Source organism: Pituophis catenifer, unplaced genomic scaffold, assembly GCF_029215685.1.
Source record: "Pituophis catenifer annectens isolate HBS135680 unplaced genomic scaffold, rPitCat1.0.hap2 SCAF_1, whole genome shotgun sequence".
In the NCBI taxonomy this organism is placed as follows: domain Eukaryota; kingdom Metazoa; phylum Chordata; class Lepidosauria; order Squamata; family Colubridae; genus Pituophis; species Pituophis catenifer.
Window position 1 is genome coordinate 268991381 of NW_027256881.1, and position 21061 is coordinate 269012441.

The 21061-nt window shown below is 35.2% G+C and overlaps 1 protein-coding gene across 1 annotated transcript; it reads right to left on the minus strand.

The window, feature by feature from the left end:
• Positions 1-527: 527 nt before the first annotated feature.
• Positions 528-20419, minus strand: TRAF6 (TNF receptor associated factor 6). The gene is made up of 7 exons (XM_070931212.1): positions 20374-20419; positions 11061-11390; positions 8672-8822; positions 7035-7193; positions 5177-5248; positions 3900-3977; positions 528-1586 (listed from the first exon to the last, which is right to left on the minus strand). The coding sequence occupies exons 2-7, from the start codon at positions 11363-11365 to the stop codon at positions 705-707; spliced, it is 1647 nt and encodes a 548-aa protein (XP_070787313.1). The 5' UTR covers positions 11366-11390; positions 20374-20419; the 3' UTR covers positions 528-704.
• Positions 20420-21061: the final 642 nt, after the last annotated feature.

Consider the following 21061-nt stretch of genomic DNA (forward strand, 5'->3'; position numbering starts at 1 on the left):
CAAGTAATTTATAAAAATGTTCAAGAATTCTGGGCCCAAGACAGAACCCTGAGGTATCCTACTTTCTATTTGCCTCTTATGTAGACATATTTCATAATATAACTTCTGAGATACAAATACGACGTTTATAGCTTTAGCTGTCAACCTTCAAATGATAAATAACAATCGAATTTGGCCCACTCCTGACTGTACAGTAAGTGGCTCTGTTTTAATTAAATTTTTAGCACACGTCAGCTACTGATAATAGTCAGTTATCTAGCTCACCAAAAGGAACAACAGAGTACACTAGATATATATTTTGTCTTATGACAGAAGAACGATTTCCCCTTTCCTGAAAAGCATACTATTTTTCCAGACTGACAGTCTAACTTCTGCTTCAAAGATCTTGATTTTTATGAATCTCACCCTTCATTTACAGTTCTGCAGATTCTTCATATAAAAAGATAGAAAAAGCAGCTGCTATAGGTGAAAGATTTTTCATGTAGCAAAAAAAGGCATAAAATGTGTATTTATTTATTACTGCTGCCTTTTGATTTCTAAGAAGGAAAAAGTGACACTACCAGAATTTTGCTACCTCGGGTTAACATTGTGACTTTTTTCTTTTTGAAACAGGAGCTTCATTTGCTGCTCCCCTCAGGGGTTTAAAATAATTTAAACCAAGCTTGGTTTTCATAATTATATAACAATCAAGACTGGACAATAGGCTATGATGTTCCATCTGTACTACGAGGCTGAAAACCTTCTCTTCGGAGACTGCTTAAGTCCAAACGTGTTAAAACTTCACAGCGAACCAAGAGAATATCATCTTTTATGTATGTTCTTTGTTTTAGGGCTTGCAACTGCATAAAAGTTACATATCCAAAGCCCTTTGGGTTGCGATGGACCATAGGACGTTGGAAGGCTAGCAACTCAGGCTTGGTATCCATTACTTCTTCATGGTTGTGTCTTGGAGATCCTTCAGACTGATCCAAAATTGATAGACGTATGGTGCCTTGGAAAGGCCAAGGGAGGTGACTGTCATAGTCTCCTTGCATGGTATGAACAAAAAGAGAAATGTAGTTAGCACAACGTTGAGCGCTTGGTAACTGGATATGCAGACGCAAGCAAAGTTTATATCCTGGTTTCCCTGTGTAGAAACCTGGACTATGGATCACAACGGGTCTTTCTTCCTCCTGGGCTTTCAGGTACGCACTGAAATTTTCAATTTTCCACAGGAAAATACCATTACATTGTTGGGCTTCAATGTCAGCCATTTTTTCCTCTAGAGTTCGGATGGTGCGTTTGAGATCTCCCATTTGGGAGTGTTGTGTCTCCATTTTTGCAATGAGTTCTCTAATTTGGTGATCTTGCCTTACCAAGCGACCTTCCAGTTGCTGAATAGTTTCCTTGAAGTTCTGGACCTCTGGGCTACACTCACACGAGGGTGGCATGCCTTGAGAGAAGAGTGATGGGTCAAAGGGTAAAGTTCCAGAAAAATTCATGGAAGTTGGAGTAGTAACACTGATGCTCCGAAGAGTCTGAGCCATCATTCTCATATGAACCTGAGTAAATTCTTGCATGTGGCGCGCCAAATCATTTCTCTTCATCTGCAATTAGACAAAAGTAAATACAACTCTATTTCTTTTGAGTAAAATCAAGGACTAAGTCTTAATGGCGAAAGGAAAATGCTGCATTAAAAAAGAAGTAGCTTTATTGCTTTATATTAGCTGAAACAAAGAAGGATAAACTGAACAGAACTGAACTATTAATATTGTAGGGATTTCAAATGGTCAGAAGCAGATCAGGTCTATGAAAATACTCAGGTGTAAAACAAAATATTTTCAGCTACTTAAAATAGCATCAGTATTAATGATCATTAATGTAATATTCGAACTATGTCATTTTGTATGTAAACAGTATTTTTAGAACTTTGTTTTTAAAATTTATATTTGTCAAGAATGTAACCCTTCACATGCTAACAATAACTTTTTAACATTAATGGTCGGGCAAACAGATTAGAAAATATGAAGACTGAAATGAATTTTTTTCTTATTTAAGTACAGGAAGAACATAATCAGCATATACTCTTTTCCTTGTAAATGTTGATTTTTATAATAAACATTTGAATAAACATTTTCACATGAATATATAAAGATTACAAAACAGCAGTTTAAGATGGGAAGCCGAAAAACATTTATGTATTTTAAAAAATCTGCAAAATTATAAAAACTTACTGAAGTATTTTATTTTCATTTTTACAGATCTACATTGTTAAAGTACTTTATTTTTCATATACTGAAATATTTTGCTTAACTGTGTAAAAATATTTTTGCTGTTACTCCTTTTTCTTTAAAAAGTCATGGTGATACTCTACAGAATTGATTTACCAACATTTTCTGGAATTTATTAGTTAATCCCCATTTTAGAATAATTACAAATTTCCACTCCAATAAATTAGCAAACTGAGACCACACACACAGATCAAATATATAGAGATTATTATTATTTATATTATATTAATTATTTGGCTTTATTTTTACATTAGTATATACTTTAACTTTGGAATAGTTTAAACTTCAACCAGAAGCCCTCCAGAATGCGTTGAGCTCAATTGCTAATCACCAGTGGCTAGTTAGAATCCTGGTTAGAATTTTGGACGTCATAGTCTAATGTTATTTGGAAGACTCTCAGCTGCGGAAAGTCATATAAAGCCAGAAGGACAAGCTTGTTCTTCTGAAATAAATATGAGATTTAAATTCTGTATGTGCTATCCATTATTCAGCAGCTCAAGGTACTGTATTTCACAGCCTCATTGGAAAGTTCCTTTTCCTCCCCTCTACATGGAATCTATTTCATCCTGCAAATTTTATTTACAATGAATTATTGCAAGAAAAGAAATTAATAATTCAGAACAAAAAACTACTATATTGGTTGGAAAGAAACTAAAAAGCCTTAGCAGACACTAAATTGAAATCCCACTAAATGAAAGCTAATTACTTTCACATTAGCAATTACAGAATTAACTCATTCCACGGAAAAATCAAAATTAATTCTGAACTGATTTTCAGGAAAGAGAGACTTTTTCTACCCTAGAGCCTGGATTGAAAAATGGGCTACATTTTGACAATAATATACACCTGAATAAACAAAGATTTTTCCCCCTCCAAGGCTCTATTTCAGCCCCAGCCTTCTTCTTCCTCTGTTGATGAGGTATGCGTAGTCCTATGCAAGGCAGTTGATTGTTGTGCCATGACTTCTTCCCAAGACTACTGTATTTGATCTTCTCCAAATTGTGCAACGCTTCTCATGATGCTTCTGAGGCCTCCCAAAAGCTGGTAAGATGCCCTTATGCAAGTCTTCAAATCACGGACTGCCTTATCACAATGCTTCTGAGGCCTTCTAAAGCATTGCCTTGGTAAAAGCCTTGGTGGCGCAGCAGACTAAAGTTCTGTTAAGTAATACCAGCTGCCTGCAATTATTGCAAGTTCAAATCTCACCAGACTCAAGGTTGACTCAGCCTTCCATCCTTTTGAGGTAGGTAAAATGAGGACCCAGATGGTGGGGGCAATAAGATGACTTTGTATAAAAAAGAACACTGCTTGGGGGGGCAGAAAGCCCTACTAAGCAGGTATATACAAAAGTATGAAGGCTATTGCTTAACGCATTGTAAGCCGCCCTGAGTGTCCGGAGAAGGGCGGCATATAAATCGAACCAATAAATAAATAAATAAATAAATAAATTGCAAAAAGGCCGTGTGTGATTTGTAGGAGCATGCAGCCTAAATTTTCTTTGTCTCAGGGCTAACCAAATGATCATAGTGGGATCAGTCTTTATACATTTTACATTAATTACAATACTGTTTGATAAATATTCTTCTAAAATCAGCAAGCATATACATATATAAAACTAATTTAAATTACCTTTTCAAGACATCCAAATGCACTAAAAGTACATGGTACTGGAGCAATAGGGCAGTCATTATCATAATGATTAGGCAGCTATAAAAAGAAAAAAGAATGATCTGTAGTTTCCAGAAATCCCACTGAAAAGTAGATATGTATCATTTATAACAAAACAGAATTTATTAAATTAATATTCCTGGTAGTGAAAAAAGTTGAAAATTCATAGCAAATTTGACATATATTGTTTAAATGTTTACGCTCAAGTTCAGATCATTTTCCAGGCATCAAATAAAATAACAGATTCAAAAACATTGCCATTATTACTGTAAACATAATTCATCAGTAGCATTATACTCCACTGAAATTACATTATATTAAATGTAATACTTTTAGATGGTATTGGCAAGTTTAAATAAATTATTTAATTTATTTTTATAAATTTAATTTAATTTTATACTAAATTTATTTAGTTATGTATTTTTCTTTTGGATAACAAGACCCAATTAGCCAAAGTTTTGATAAAACTGACAAGCTTTGCAAACATCATCATAAAATGAATCCTAGGATTATATTATTATCTATTCTGTTTTACGTTGCCTACAATATGAGTGGTACATAAAAAAAACTGATTCAATTTCTATTTAATTTGGCTGCCAGATCTGTTATTGGAAAACAATGGAAAATAAATTTTCTTCAGATCAATGGTATCACATTGATAAAAAGCTTTCAGATACTCAGGTCCCAAGATATTTCTGCCTGTACATACAAACACACACACAAAAGTCTTTTGAATCTAATTATAATATAGATCTAAAATCAGGTAGGACAAAACACAAGATAATGTTCCTCCCTGGCATTTAACTCTATGTAACAGTTCACACTAACCCTTTGCTTCATGATAATGAAAGAATTCTTTATAGAATAGAATTCTTTATTGGCCAAGCACAATTGGACACACAAGGAATTTGTCTCCCATGCATAAGCTCTGAATGTACATATGAAAAACAAGTGATAAATCATGATAATGATCATAAAATACAATCATCACGAATCATAAGATACAACACTCAGTCATAAGATACTAAATAAAAGCAATCAACATAAATCGTAAGATACAAACAAGGTGATAGTCATAAGATGTTAAAGGAATAGGTAATAGAAAAGATGAGAAGGATAATAGTAATGATATTACTATTAATAGTAATAGTGATAATCAGAACTATGACTTAGCAATTTGTGCTATTAAGGCTTTGAGCAAAGTAATAAATAAAAAGCAAATAAAATATGTCCCTTACCTGTTCTCTGATTAGCGCTGTATTACAATATGTACAGAAGACATTTGCCAAAAGGCATATTTCATCATGAACCTTTATTTTAGTGAAAGCAAAAAAATAAAATAAAATTAGTTGTCATGGAAAGGGAATGATTCATAATTAGGATTATTGGATATTTTACAATCTAGGATACAACTTCTCTCTCATAATTGCAGAAGATTGTGAAATAAGATTGTCTGCCTTTCTTCCAGAATAAGAATTTTGAATTAATAGAGGGTACCCACTCAGATGAAGTCAGAGGGATTGAGAGCATTTTATAAAGCCATGCTTCTAGGGTAGAACTATTATCCTTTTTCTCAACTCATGTATGTAGGCATGTACATTCAAATTTTGTTTTCCATGGGAGTTACCTTCTTGAAAAATCCCATGGAAATAGAAACTGTGTTTATCAAAACACTTATGTGAAAACAGGTGAACTAGTAGCAGAATGGTGTGGAGATTCGTTAGCCCAATAAACACCATGAGAACAGGAAGGTGGTTTCCCTTGGTGTAACTCATGTCAATGCTGCTGGTAAGGCTCTCAAACTTTTTTCTCTACTGCTATGGTTGTGTACAGCTGCATTGAGACATTTGACAAAAAAGTAACTTCTACAGAATCTACAGCAGAATATTCAGATGAGGAATGAGTATAGTTTATGTACAATTATGGTATGTATATAGCCATTGACTTATAGCCATAATGAAGCCTGCCCATTACAATGGTAAGTTGTGATGATCATAAAAATGGGTCACCCACATGACTTTTTTTGTCATTAAGCAAAGCTGGCAGTCGCCAGGGGTGGTTTCTACCGGTTCGGGCAAAGTGCATGCAAAGCGTGAAGCAAACTGGTTGTAACACTGTTGAAACCCACCACTGGAGTACACCGGTTGTAAAGTAAACCCAGTGTTCATAATGGTGTTTTTTGCTGAAAACCAAAAATGCCAGTTTTCAGCAAAAACATCATAAAACATAGTAGTCACATGACGAGATGTGGCAAACAGCCTTAAATACAAGTCTGTTGTTGAGAGCCTGTGATTGTAGCAGTGCCCTCCTGTCAGAACTTCAGAACCAGGTTGTAAGTAGCTCTAGGGAGATCTATTGTAAGTTTGAATGGTCACTAAGCGACTGGTCGTAAAGGACTACTTTTACAGTTATTTTAAAAGTAAGTGTAACACAAACATTTTTTTCAAATCATTTAGGACATGATTGAACAGAAGGATAAAAAAAGCCGTATACCACTTTCTGCTCTGACACCAATAAATACTGGTCTACATCCAATATTATCTAGAAAGAGTTTTCATTGTTTTCATCTAGATTAAGATAATGACCAGGCAGAACTGAAGAAGGATCATTTCCACAGAAAGATGTTATTACCTCAGTGGACTGAGGAATAGGATACTCCATTTTATGGAATATACCATTTTATATGAGACAACAGAAAGAAACTTTAGAACAGAGCCTGTAGTACAGTGGACTAATGCACTGTTATTAACATCTGCTGCTTGCAATTTCTGCTGGTTCGAATCTCTCCAAGGCTCAAGGTTGACTCAGCCTTCCATCCTTTCTAAGGTAGGTAAAATGAGGACCCAGATTGTGGGGGCAATAAGCTGACTTTGTATAAATATACAAAAGTATGAAGGCTATTGCTTAACGCATTGTAAGCGCCTGAGTCTCCGGAGAAGGGCGGCATATAAATTAAAGCAATAATAATAATAATAATAATAATAATAATAATAATAATAATAATAATAATAATAATAATAATAATAATAAATCCATTATTAAAATAAGCTTATTAAATTAGTATAAATATAAAAACAGTTCTGTTTTGCAACATACCTTTTTTTCTTCATAAGGCATACACATGGCACAATTTGGACAAGCAATTTGCCGCCGTGGACATTCTAGCTTAATATGTTCTTGCAACTGGTTCTTCTGGAAAATCCCTTGACATTGAGAACATTTTTCTGATGCGAATCCACAATGTAGCTCATGATCCTGGGGAAAAGCCATTAGAAGAACAGTCACCAAAAACCAAACCAAATCAAACCAAAGTTCTACTAATTTTTTACATAATTCCTGAATATAGCGTTTAACCATAATTATAATATTAGCGGACAAAAACATTACTGGTAACTAACTATAGCTTTAACAACTATAAAAGCAAAAATAGACAGATGGTTTCATATGGTTTTTCTCAATGGTGTTATAGAAATATTGCAGTGGTGAAATCTAAAATTTGTTACTACCGGTTCTGTGGGCGTGGCTTGGTGGGAAGGGGGGTAATGTGACTGGGTGGACGTGGCCAATTTTTTTTTTAACTTTTAAAACCATTTTTTTTACCTCTTCGACAAAGAGGTTTAAAAATGCTTTTAAAAGGCTCTGATGATCCCAGCTGAGTTGCCTGATCGGGAGAGGCTTTTTTTCTTTTAAATGCCTCTGACGATCCAAGCTGAGTTGCCTGATAGTCAGAGGCATTTAGAAGAAAAAAAGCCTCTGCAGATCAGGCAACTCAGCTGGGATCATCAGAGCCTTTTGAAAGCATTTTTTCTACAACCTCTGAAGAGGTTGTTGAAAAAATGCTTTTAAAAGCCTTTGACATCCCAGCTGAGCCGCGCGATCATCAGATGCTTTTTTTTTTTTAACTTTTAAAACCATTTTTTCTACAACCTCTTCGACAAAGAGGTTTAAAAATGTTTTCAAAAGGCTCTGACGATCCCAGCTGAGTTGCCTGATCGGGAGAGGCTTTTTTTTCTTTTAAATGCCTCTGACGATCCATGCTGAGTTGCCTGATAGTCAGAGGCTTTTGCTACCGGTTCTCTGAACCATCCGCCTCCATCACTACTGGATTAGACGATCCGGTCCGAACCCGGAGCATTTCACCCCTGAAATATTGTCATACTTTGTGACCCACAATCTATTTTTTTTTCATTTAAAATCAACCTGTATTACAAAATCAATAGTAAACTTAAAATGTAACAAATATTATGACCTGCTGCAGTCAGAGATAACACTCGTGAGCAGCTGAAATCCATTTATGAAGTACTCCTAAGGGCATGGCCTTCAGAAGACTCTTAATGTTATTACAGGTGGTTCTTGGTTTCCAACTTCTTTGCTGACTCAGCAAAGTCAATGGAGGAGCCAACAGGAAGTTGCAAACCATGAGGACCTCACCCGTAGCGATTTGCTTAACAGCAGCAACTGAGAGTGTCAGAATTGCTGTCACTAAGCAATGCAATTTTGTGACATTGCACTTTAGGATTGTTGCTAAGCTATAGCAATTCCAGCCCAATTAACACTGTAACTGAGGACTATCTGTAATTTATTCTAACAGATTTATCCATTTTATCCATTTCTTTCAAGAGTTGTTGCTTTGCATATCCTAAGTATCTCTTTTTATAAATCCTAAATATACTGATCAGAATGATATAGAACTGAACTTTAATTCTTAAAACAAAATACACATTAAAACTTACCTCTAAGTGCCTTAGCTCCATCTTTTGACTGCAGCCTTTGTTGGGACATTTCACTGTCAGTGAGAGGATTTCACGTTTTGCAAAGTTATCAGGGAAGAGTTGATTTTCTAGTAAGATTTCATTGTCTATTGGACATTTATGACCTGCATCTCTGTCAAAAAGAAACAATATAAATGTATGCATCTATGCATGCTTGTGTGCATATACTGGTATGTGTGTGTATGTTTGTATGTAGCTGTATGTATTAATACCAAATAGCATTTGGCTATAATATGGTTCTTCACATTTCTTCAAACAATCAGCTTTGGTTCAAAAGTGTCTCACATGAACTGGAAGTCATTTTTATTCCTGCTTGATTGCCCCTCCTCACAGCCACAGTCTGCAAATGTCTTCCTCTAACTACATCATCTTTTATAGCTCATAGCAGATTAATTGAAATACCTTAGGAGTGGTGGGAATAGAGATTGCAGCTGGGAAGGGAGTCAAGGAAAAGTAATATTCCAGATTTTTTTTTCTTTTTGCTTGCATTTATCCAGGTCGCAAAATATACACTTCCACTCTCTCTGTGTGTATATGTATGGCTAACACAAGATATAAACATATTCATTTCATATATTTACGACATGTAACGTGGTGTATTTATTTCTTAGACAATATATGTGTTTCATTTCCATTTTTTAAAATATTTAAAACAGAACATACAGAATCAGAATCAGTGGAGAAACCGGAATTTGTGGTTTGATGCTGAAAGAGAGTTCCTGGATATGTCCATATATCTAAGGTCTGGACTTTTTAAGTCAGAATTTAACATACTGAGTTTCTAGTGCTAAATGGATGGATATACGTATATGTGGGATTCACACTGCTATACTATTATTTTTAAATAGATTGTAAACAATTAAAATATAACTGAACCAAAAAAAGGTTTAATTTTTTAGACATTTGTCTAATAAATTCAGACATTATGAAAATCAAGAAATGTTTATTTGAGGAAGGGAAAAGGGAAGCTTATATTTAAAACTTAGTCATTATAGGTGTTGAACTTCATGGGAAGGTTTTAAAATGATTTAATTTTTTTCCAGTGGAATAAAAGCTAAGGCCCATGATTCTAGTACTAAAATAATGGGAAAAAGTATTGAGGACTTGAGTTCCTACAACATCTGTCACACTAACATAATTTATAATGCAGTAGAGGCCAATTGCTTGATCACAATTCTCATAACAGCAATCCAACTTCCAATTAAAAATGGACATTGTAATTTTAACTTCCATTCATAGTCTACGTTTACCATATATTTCAACCTTTATTTAACATAAAAACACAAAATACTGGGAAGCTGCCTTGGTTTTTAAACAAAATAACTTTCATAATAATGGAGACAAAGCAGTGTAGGTGGAGGAATGAGATTAATACATTATAAAAAATAAAGATTTACTGAAATCATTACACTGCATTTTCTTATCCAAAACTGCTATCAAGTGCTACTCTTCATTTTTATCCATAAGGCCAAGTGATAGTTATGTATCATATGCAAGTCATTTATTCAAAGAAATAAAATGCCACGCCATTTATTTAAGGTTTCAATGGCTCAGTTTTAAAACTTCTTTGCTTATGTGGGGCAATCACCAGCTGACTGTTATAACTCAACGATTACTATTAAGACCTGAATAAAGGTAAATATTTTGCACTTAAATAAGATTAACAGAGTCTGAGGAATCGGCCACTTGCTTGATACTATATTGATTCTTAGGACAGAAATGGGAAATGAAAGAATACAGTGATGTGGTCTCCTGGTTATTCATTCTTTGTTAATAAGATGATTGTTCTAATTTGAACTGCTGTGGGTTTTTAAAAACTGTTTTAAATTGTTTTTTGATTCTGTTAGACACTAAGTCTACTAGGGCAGCAGCTATAACAAATTTAACTGAATCAACCCATCAGTAAATTATTGTGCAATACTGTATTTTACTTATTGATATTTATCACAGCTCTCTAACAGTAACAAAGGTCTACTTTATATCAGCATATCACAGTTTAAAATCAATCAACCATCAAACCAATCATACACAGAGAACACAAACTGTGTCATGAAAGACCACAACTGAATGATTAAAAACAATTCTGACCTTGCAATGATTTGTTGAATTATAAATAATTTTGGAAACGGGTAAGACAAAAAGGCCTTAAAAGCAGACTGTATGAATTTCTCTCAGGTGATTCACAGTAATCTTTCCTTTGATACCATTCATTCGCACTCACAAGAAATTTTAATTTTAATTTTTTGAAGATTACACAAGAAATCTGATGGAGCAATTAACGGAAAGGATGCTGTTAGGATACTGAACCTGGAGCACTACTGATTTCCTTTCAACATGCTCACTGTCTTACCTTATGGATTTGACAATGCAAGCTTTGCAAAAACGATGTCCACATGGCGTCTGTACTGCTTCCCGTAGAGCCATTAAACAGATAGGGCATTCATATTTACTTTCCAGTGGTGGGTCAAACTCCACATCATAGCCTTGGGTTTCCTCCATGAAAGAGTTTGAAAGTGTCCCACCAGTACCATTGCTGATGGGGGCAGTGAAGCTTTCCTCCTTGGTCCCAGCACTGCAAGCACTGGCCATGGCTGCACAGCAGTCACTCTCTTGATCATTGATTTCAAAACTTGTGTTACTATGTAGTAGACTCATAGTAATTTAAGAAGTGGCAGGATACCTACAGGCATGAAAAAGAAAAGAATAACTTGTCATATTTAGATGTTTATTACATTATTCCCTTTCGGAATATTAGGAAAAGTGTAATTTTACACGAAAGTGCTACAAGAGCAAAAGAGCCATCACTGGAGAATATTCTATACTTCTCCATATCTTTTCTAATGCTTCTAATGTGTTTAAGTATCATTTTATACATTGCTTTTCATTCCTTTATATAATGACTTATAAGATTTAATTTTGGGAAACCTTACCAATTCCATCCAACTACAACTATATTTCTACTCAATCTATACTTCTTTCCTTTTTATTCTTATTTTTTTCTATGATTTAATCCTTATTTACTTCTATATGAGCAAACCTCTTCAACTTATTTAATACCAGTCACTTATTTGAGGCAAAATGGTTACTGTAATGCTGAAGATAGAATGTTCCAAATCCATGTACCACTCAACAAATGTACATCCTAATAGTTCAATCGTATCCTATTTCTTTCACAATCACTGTGACTCATGTTTTATTATATTTCTATCATCCATCCATCCATCCACATCAACTTGTCTATCTGTCTATAATCTAAGTTGCCATTATCAAAACCAATAAAAAAAATCCCTTATATTTATGCGAATGGATTATGAGAGTAAGGATATATAATTCTACTATGATAGGATAAAAAAAAAAGCTAGATCCATAGCTATTCAAGAACTTTATATAAGTACAGTAGAAACTATTCCATGTTTGTTACACATTACAAGAATGCACTATCCTATGTAGTGGAAGGTTTGAGCAGTTTCTATTCAGATATAACATGTTTAATTTGAAGCTTAAGAATGCAATTCTGCCCAATCTGAAGGAGTGTTCAATTTGGCAGAATTCCCCAGAATTTTTAACGAACAAAGTAGCTACACCCTTCACAAAACTGTTTCCTAGACAGTGGGCATTTTGCCAGTTAAACATTTAAAGCAGGATGGACAGCCCAGGAAAAGAACATGCTTAAGCTGTACTTACATTGCCTTAATTCAAGAATTCAAGAATGCCTGGCCAAGTCTTGGTAGAAAGGATTTATCTCTTACAGAATTCAGGGCAACTTTTAAAAAGTCCTCTGTACACCAATAATCATTCCATTGATGCAACGATAGTCCTTAACTTGCAACCACAATTGAGCTCAAAATTTCTGTTGTTAAATGAGTTTTGCCTCATTTTACAACCTTTCTTGTTACAGTTGTTAAATGCTGTTTAGTTAATAACACAGTTAAGTGAAACTGATTTCCCCATTGACTTTGATTGACAGAAGGTCACAAAAGGGGATCACACAACATTGGGACACAGCGACTGTCATAAATATGAGTCAGCTGCCAAGCATCTGAATTTTCATCCGTGACCATGGAGGTGCTGCAACACTTATAAGTGTGAAAAATGGTCATAAGTCATTTTTTTCAGTGCTGTTGTAATTTAAAATGGACTGTTATAAGTTAAGGACTACCTGTATACTGTAGGATATATTTACACCTTGGCACAATTAGTATGTGAAATCATGGAAAAAGAAAAACTCAGGTGATAAGGGATTACCTCTCTCTGCTCTTGTGCATTTTAAAGAACTAATAAAGGGCATTAAAGATAGAACTGCTTTTCAACATCATGAAAAGTAACTTTATAAAGGTATTAAGTGAAAAGCTGTATTTTGTTTGAAAGATGAATTTAAGATATTGCATTATTTGCTAGTATTCCCAAAGATGATAGTCCTCCCAAGACAGTATGCCAAGTGTTATTTCCTATTATAGAAATTCTCATCAGCAAAGCTTCCAATAATTTGATAAGACATTTCTGCCTGTCAATGAACAACCACATCATAGTATTCTGAGTTCCATGTAATAAAGAGTTAATATCAAAGAAATGACATTTAGTCTACAGAAGATACCTCAAAAATAAGAGAGGGGGCAAGATTTTAAAAAATTCCCATCTCTCTTCTAGAAAACTACTGTTAACAAAAACATGATCAATTTTGAAAAGACAGCTGTCAAATAAACTGACATTTTGCTTATTTCAGAAAATTTCTTTATTAAAAATATAAAAGAGAAATATAATGGAATATTTAAAGTACAACTTGCAGTAAAGGTGCAATCCATTCAATCATCAAAGCTTTGGTTTGTTTAACTCTTATTTTTTTTAAAAACAGGATTTAAGAATTCTCATATGGGGAATGTGTAAAATGCACAATTCTCAGTTGCAGCCAAAATACCTCATCTTCCAGGAATGGGATCTGTGTTCCTTTCCCTTTTTTTCATTCTGTCCTTTTCTTACAAAGCAATAAAAGTCAAAAACCCAATCCCTGTTTGTTGAGCAGTATCAGCAGCAGAAGATATCAGAACAACTGTCAGTAAATTAGCAGGGATAATATAGATGATAAAGTCATTAGTGCTTTATTTGGCCAGCCAAGAGCTTCCATTATGAAATTTCTTGCCTTCCAAATAAACCTGGATTTTTGTGAAAGATAGTGTCAAATACTTCTTAAATGATCTTACGTGTGTGTGTGTGTGTGTGTGTGTGTGTGTGTGTGTGTGTGTATGTATGCATAGATTCCTTAAGATGCAAAACATAATTTTATACATTAATGACAGCCTGATTTACTTGTTTATTCCATTATTGGGGCAATAAGGCGCAGTGGTGGCAGTGATTAGAATGCAGTATTGCAGGCTAACCCTGTCCACAGCCAGGAGTTCAATCCTGCCAACTGCCCACAGTTTGATCCTGAGTTCAGTAAAATGAGGAGCCAGATTGTTGGGGGAAATATGCTGACTGTATAAACCACTTAGAGAGGGCTGTAAAATCACTGTGAAGTGGTATATAAGTCTTATTGCTACTATTGGGAATAATGAAAAGAAGTTTACGTATTGTGACATAGTGATGAAGAAAACATGTATGCCTTTATATTTTATCATACATAAAATTAAATTTCACAAACACTTTCTACAAAAATGCCCACAGGATATTGCATCTTCTTTTTATAACTTATGGATATCAATGACTTTAAATAACTTTATCTTTCTTTGCTACACATTTTATTTTGCCAATGATTTTATGCTTCTTGAAAATCCTAAAATGTTTTCTCATTGAATCTATTCCAAGACACTTTGGAATAGTGTCTAACAGAAAGTAGCCGTATTTGTTTTTTGAAAGATTTAATAGTTATTTTTAATAACTATACTTTTACTTCATGATGCAAAATGTTGAAAAAGATGATATACAGTTTTATGTTCTTTAAAATCATGAAAGTTTGAACTAGGAACAAAGGCTATAAAAAAACTATTTGCCCATTACTACCTAAATGTGTATTTAGTTCTTCTGAATTCTCCACAGAATAAATTATTTCCCACTATACTTTCCACGGAATAAATTATTTCCCACTATAAAAGTATAATGCCTGTTTTAGGGGTTATTAATGCACACTATATCCAAAGCTGGGCAATGGAACTAAAACAGTTTTAAAATTTACTTTAAAAAAATTGGGATGTTGTGAAATTACTTGCATTGTTACCTAAAAAGTAGTGAAGCTATTCTACAGGAACCAGACCAGAAGAGCAACATATCCCACAACTGATGAAGAATTCTTTAAATATAGGGACTATTTTGAAAATATAAATTTCCTTATCTCTGTATATCACTTAGGAAACAGTTACAGAAAAAGTTACTATGTGCATTGCCTATAGAATTATACAGTGTATTCTATCTCCTGCCTTTACCAATTTAAAAGGCTTCACATAATGCAACTGAAAAATATTTCAAGGTGTGTATAAATATATACATATACAAGCAGACCACACTTAATGTCTGGCTTGTTTAGCAACCGTTTGAAATTTTCAGTGCTGAAAAATTTATGCTCCATCCTTGCATTTACTACCACTGTAGTGTCCCCGCAGTCAGGTGATCATCATTTGTGTACTTCACAATGGGTTTCCAACAAGCAGAGTTTATGGAGAAGTTGGCAATAAAATTACAATCATGTGATGTCTCACTTAAAGCCCATGAATGATTTGCTTAACGTTCTCAGCGGAACTGAGGTTGTAAGGCCATCATGGTCTTGTGGTGTTTTGCTTAGCAGTGGGAATTCTTGATTCCAATTGTGGTCGCTAAGCTATATGTAAAATAAATAATAGCCAAAAATATCTAGAGCACTTAGCATTAAAGTATATTATTTTCATGCACCTTCTCAATACAACAATATTACTAATTTTGAACTACATATTGCTTCACAACAGCAACAGTTTGCTAGTTGAGATTATGAAGAGAAAAGAAAATAGTCCCATCTATGAAAAATAAACAGCAATAAACATTTGGTCTACAATTACGCTTTCAGTTATGCAGCTGCGTGCAACTATTTTTATTCATGGAAGTTACCAAAATAGGATATTTTAGTTTTACTTTAACTAAAAGAAAGTTTGTTTTTCTTATAAATTCTACATAGTTTTTTCTATGAAAATAGAAATATCACATTCTTACACCCACTTTATTTTCTCTTTAGGAATGCTAATTTTCTCATAAAATATAATTTCTGAACTTCATTTACCTGGTCACTGAATGCTTTTTCCTCCTTCTACCCAGTTTTTGTTTATTAGGACTAGATCAAAATTTCAGTTTTCATATATTTATTATTTTGATTTATAACCTGGGTTTATTTTATACAACTCAAGGCAGTATTCATCTCCTAGTCCTAGAAGTCTTTCTTTGTACTTCCCAGAAGAGGTGCTGAACTGGTAAATGGAAGCCAGCTGGATCGTTTAGGGCCAGACATTTTCTCTCTCAACCCAACCCATTTTCACAGGGTGGTTGTTGTAGGAAAAGCAAGAGAAGCAAGCATTTATGCATACTGCCTTAAGTTGTATTAAAGAAACCCAGGTTATAAATCAAAATTAATAAACATATGAAAACTGAAATTGTAATTTTTCAGATGTTTATATTTTCCTTCCTCTTTTTAAAATATTGTTTTGAGGTATGCAGTCTGATCCTAAATGAAGGCCAGGAAAGCAATTGTGTGAAAGGAAATTAGTTGCTCTCAATGATGCTTAATATATACTGGTATACTAATTTGTGAGGGGAATACATATCTAAATTTCATCTTTGCTGTTTAACTTAACAGCATAGTTACACGTGTGTTACTGGTGAGAATATATACTTAGGGACACTTTATTTCTAATAATCTGTTGTTAATGACTGACTTTGGGAAAACTTTAAAACTAAATAGCAACCTTGATTTGAAGAGGAAAAAACAGACAGTTAAATTACATTTATCAGCAACAGTTTCAAAAAGCTATATCTTTTCCTGATCCTTGTGCCATCCAAGGAAAAGTCAAATTTACTTTAACAAGGCACCAACATTTATTATAACCTGTCTGAAAGCTCCATATTGGGTTTCCCCATTAAATCCAGATTTCTGCATAGCACTTTCTCTGCCTTTGTATATCAGAGCTAAAAACAGGATGTATTTTGAATGACATGAGTGAAATGTAATTTATATCTTTCTTTTATCATGCCCACCAGTTTCATCATCTCAGACAGCTACTTTCGTCATTCAAAGACATTTGCTTGAAGATAGATTTAAGAGATTGTTTACTATTTGTAGTTTAGCAGAATTTTGTTGGCTTCATTACTACTATACTATGTATACACTACATAGTAATAAATTCTCAAACCTATTAAAAAGCTATAATACTTCAACTCTTACTTTCAATTCAAAAATAGTGAAGAAATAGTGTATGGAATTAAGTTACATGATCCTCAGTATACACAATACTGGAAAGTAATTTAATTCAGTTTCAGTTTCCGTTTAAAATCATTGCCAATTAAGGAAAGCCCATTTGTGTTAAAAAGGAAAACAGAACCAGTTGTATAAGTTCCAATTTCTATTTCTGATAACAAACAGACAGCAGTTTTAAGAATTCACATCTTGATCCATTAGCTTTATATTAATGTGATGATATCAATATGATTTTGGAATGTGCTTCACTTTAATTTCAACACTAAAAAATTATACCAACAAATTCCTCTGTTAATCGAAACTGTGGAAAAAGGAACGAAGTATGCTCATTGTCACATTTAAACATGAACAATGCATGGAACGTATCTGTCATCATTGCAGTATCTGATACTAGAGGTTCAAAAAAGCTGCTTTTGCAAACTAGTTTAAGTACTTGAGGAATTATTCAAAAAGAGTACAAACGTCGTAAACAGAGTGAGGGGAAAACACTTTTTCTTCCAAGCCACTAAATAATAAGAGAATATTCAGTTTTAAGGCCAACTCAGAAGCTAGGTTTCATTATGCTAAACAATGTAACTACATTAATCAAGAAAATAGGTTTAAAATGCTTATTACAGTAGTGGGAAAGCCCCTGTTCAAATCTTACCTAAAGAGCAGGTAACCTTTGATAGTCATTCTTTATTTCAATATATTGATTAGAAAACAACAAAAAAACTTTTATCTTAATATGTGGTCTGTCAAATAGAACTAAACACTCTGTTTCATTCCATCCAATCTGTCTGCAGAACATCTTCTATTCATTTCATTGTAATTTATTGGATTGTTGTGAGTTGTCCACAGCTGCTTGGAATTGGGCAGCATAAAATTTAATAAATTATTATTAAAACATGGGGTTAATAAATGTGAAGGCTATAATATCTGGTATTGAGAGATACAGTAAGGTATATGGGATTACTTTAATGTTAACAGAGAGGTGCTATTTTTATGAGGCCTGAAATACTTCTTGCAAGTTCTATTCAAAACAGACAGGTTTCTACCATATATATTCTTCAGTCTTTGCAACTACAGACAAAGCATACTTTGAGTGCAATTATATGACATAAAAGCCAGACTCCTAATCCATTGTCTTTAAAATATGTGCTGTTCAGAGTTAAATTACATTTATCAGCAACTCTTTCAAAAAGCTTTATCTTTTGCTTGATGGAGATACCCTTCTGACCTCAATTTCACTTTTTACTGTTGGTTTTATCACAGTGTGCCAGGACCTCAATTACAGGATGACTTCATTTTTGGGGAAAACAATTTTGTGTTCTAATCAAGTCTCTTGTAAATTCATGTTAGCTTTTATATCACTGGCTTACAAGACATTCTTCTGATGGATTAACAGATAATCTTCTATTTAATGTGTTTAATTATGACTATGTTTTATGTTGTATGTTAATTATTAAGAGATTTTAAATTACTAGGAACTATCTATTTCACTATGATATACAATTATTATTAAGAAATAAAATGGTAATACTAGGCTGGTCCCACCATGCCTGAAACATCCAGCAAGGACATTCAATATCTAGTAACTTTTAACTGGTAAGATCAGGCAGCAGTGATAATATCATCATGATAATTACAAACAGAACCAGTTTGTAAATTTTTAAAAGGTAATTTAATTAAAATTTCTCCAGTAGCAAAATCAACACTTTGCCCGCACATTAGATATTCCCACCTAATCCACATGATTAAACATAAGAAAGCAGCCTTTCTGAAGCAAAGTGAAAATTAAATGTGCTATTTCAGAATTAAAATATTAAGGAATTCCGGTTTGAATACTTAAAAAAATAACATAATCAAAAGTGCCCACCCACAGCAGCACAGGAAACTGAATATACCCTTTTAAAGCTTCGAGGGCTAAACATTAGTAATAAGGTGTTTAATAAACAACCATGTTAGGCTTATGTCCTGGCTTCCTTTATTTCAAACCAGATCTTGATTTAGGATAGTTATTACTACACACTGTTAAATGGGGTAGTAAGCAGATATGATCTCAGAAAAGATCCTGGTTGCCACATAAATGAAAGCATTCCTGACTTCCTTTTGCTACCAAGGTACATATTTTTGCTTTGATGTAGAAACTAGCTATTTTTTTACAGGTCCGACCCAAAAATATACAGGAGACAGACAGAAAAAAATATATAGACAGCCAAAGAAGGGGTGAGACAAATGAAGAAACTGCCAAACAACAAGTGGGACATATAATCCTCAAAGGCCAGGAAAAGGGAAGGGACAACAGGAAAGAAGTTGCACTGTTCCTACTTCTACCTCTTAACTTTTCAACTTTAGAAATTGTTCTATTTATTAAGAGACACAAAGAAAACACACACATTTTCTATTTATTAATAGAATATAAAATATTAGAGCGGTAGAGTGTGCACTCTACCCATGCTCCCCAAATTCTTCACAATTTTATGTGACTTGGGAAAAATTGGATTTTTCACCTCTCCTCTATATTGCAGAATGTTCCATACAAAACTAACAACTCCAGTGTGTAAAGAACACACAGTTCAAAGTAGGGCCCCTCGGTAGCAGCTTCCAAACTAAGTTGGAGGGAATAAAAGCACCAACTTCTAACTCTCACCATACTATACAGGTAGCCCTCAACTTACAACAGTTCATTTAGCGACCGTTCAAAGTTATTTTAAGGTGGTAAAATGGGACAACATTCACTTAACTGTCTCACTTAACGACAGAAACTTTGGGCTCAATTGTGGTCGTAAGTCCACTACTACCTTGTAATTCCCCAATATAGAAAGCGACGAGTGGCGAGGAAAGCTCATAGGTGGAGTCAGCTTGGCAGTAGGCTGTTACGGGCGGACATTTAAGCAAACGGCCACGGGTGTAGCCCGGACACAAGAGCCCAACAGAGACGACTGAGCCTCCCTCACTGAACCCACTCGGGGTCCCACGAACCATTTCGGACAGTCCTGTAGCCAGAGGCGCGGGCTAGGAAAGGGGACCACCAGCAACGAAACCGGGCGCCAGAAGAGAGGAAGGTCGTCGGCGGAGAGACAAGCAGCCCCACGAGTTTTGCACTTTTTACAAGTTTTTTTTAAAATATTTTTTTTACACGCGCGCTAAGGCAGGCACCAAGCGGGCGAGTCCACCCCTTCCCCCGTCAGAGTTCCCCCCCCCCCGAAGGAAAAAGGAGAGAGTGAGGGGAAAAACAAGGCGCCGCGCTTACCTCTCGCCTCTCCGAGCTTTCTCCCCAGCCGCTACGCCAAGGCCGCGACCGAAGCGGACTGACGACGGGAAGGGGGAGGCGGCGAAGGAAGCAGAGTGAACGGAAAGACGCTTCCGCCTCCGCCGGGCCTGAGAGGGCTGAGCTGCAAGGAACGAAACCGCGCCACAGCGCCCCTCGGCAGCCAGCCAGGCAGTCTTCCCACACCCGGCCGGGCGAGCCCTTTTGCAACGAGTGGGCGGTCAAAAAAAAAAAAAATAAATAACCAACGCAACCCCGCCCGCTTTGCTGAACTTGCCCACGCGGGCGGGGAAAATTGCCCTTTTGGCTTGCTCGGTTGCGCTCTACGTTTGGAAGCCTGGCCTGGCTTGGCTTCCCCTCCTGGCCGAGCCGCCTCCGCTTTGCCTTTGCAGAGCGCCATCGGCCCGCGGAGCCTCTCTCTCTTCTGTGAAGTGGGGTTGCCGAGTCCACCCACAAGAGCCGCGTCCGATGTTCCTTGGGTCGATGACGGGATCGGGTGTCCCGTTTCTAGAGGCGTAGCTCGATATGTTTAAAACTCCGAAATGTAAACCTGGCCCTCAATAGCCTTCCACGGAAGAAAAGGCTGGGTGGGTTACACAGTTGTGAGTGCCCGCTCCTTCCCTTCTTGTACCGCCTTGTACATTTCAGTACAGTAGGACTTTCCTGATAA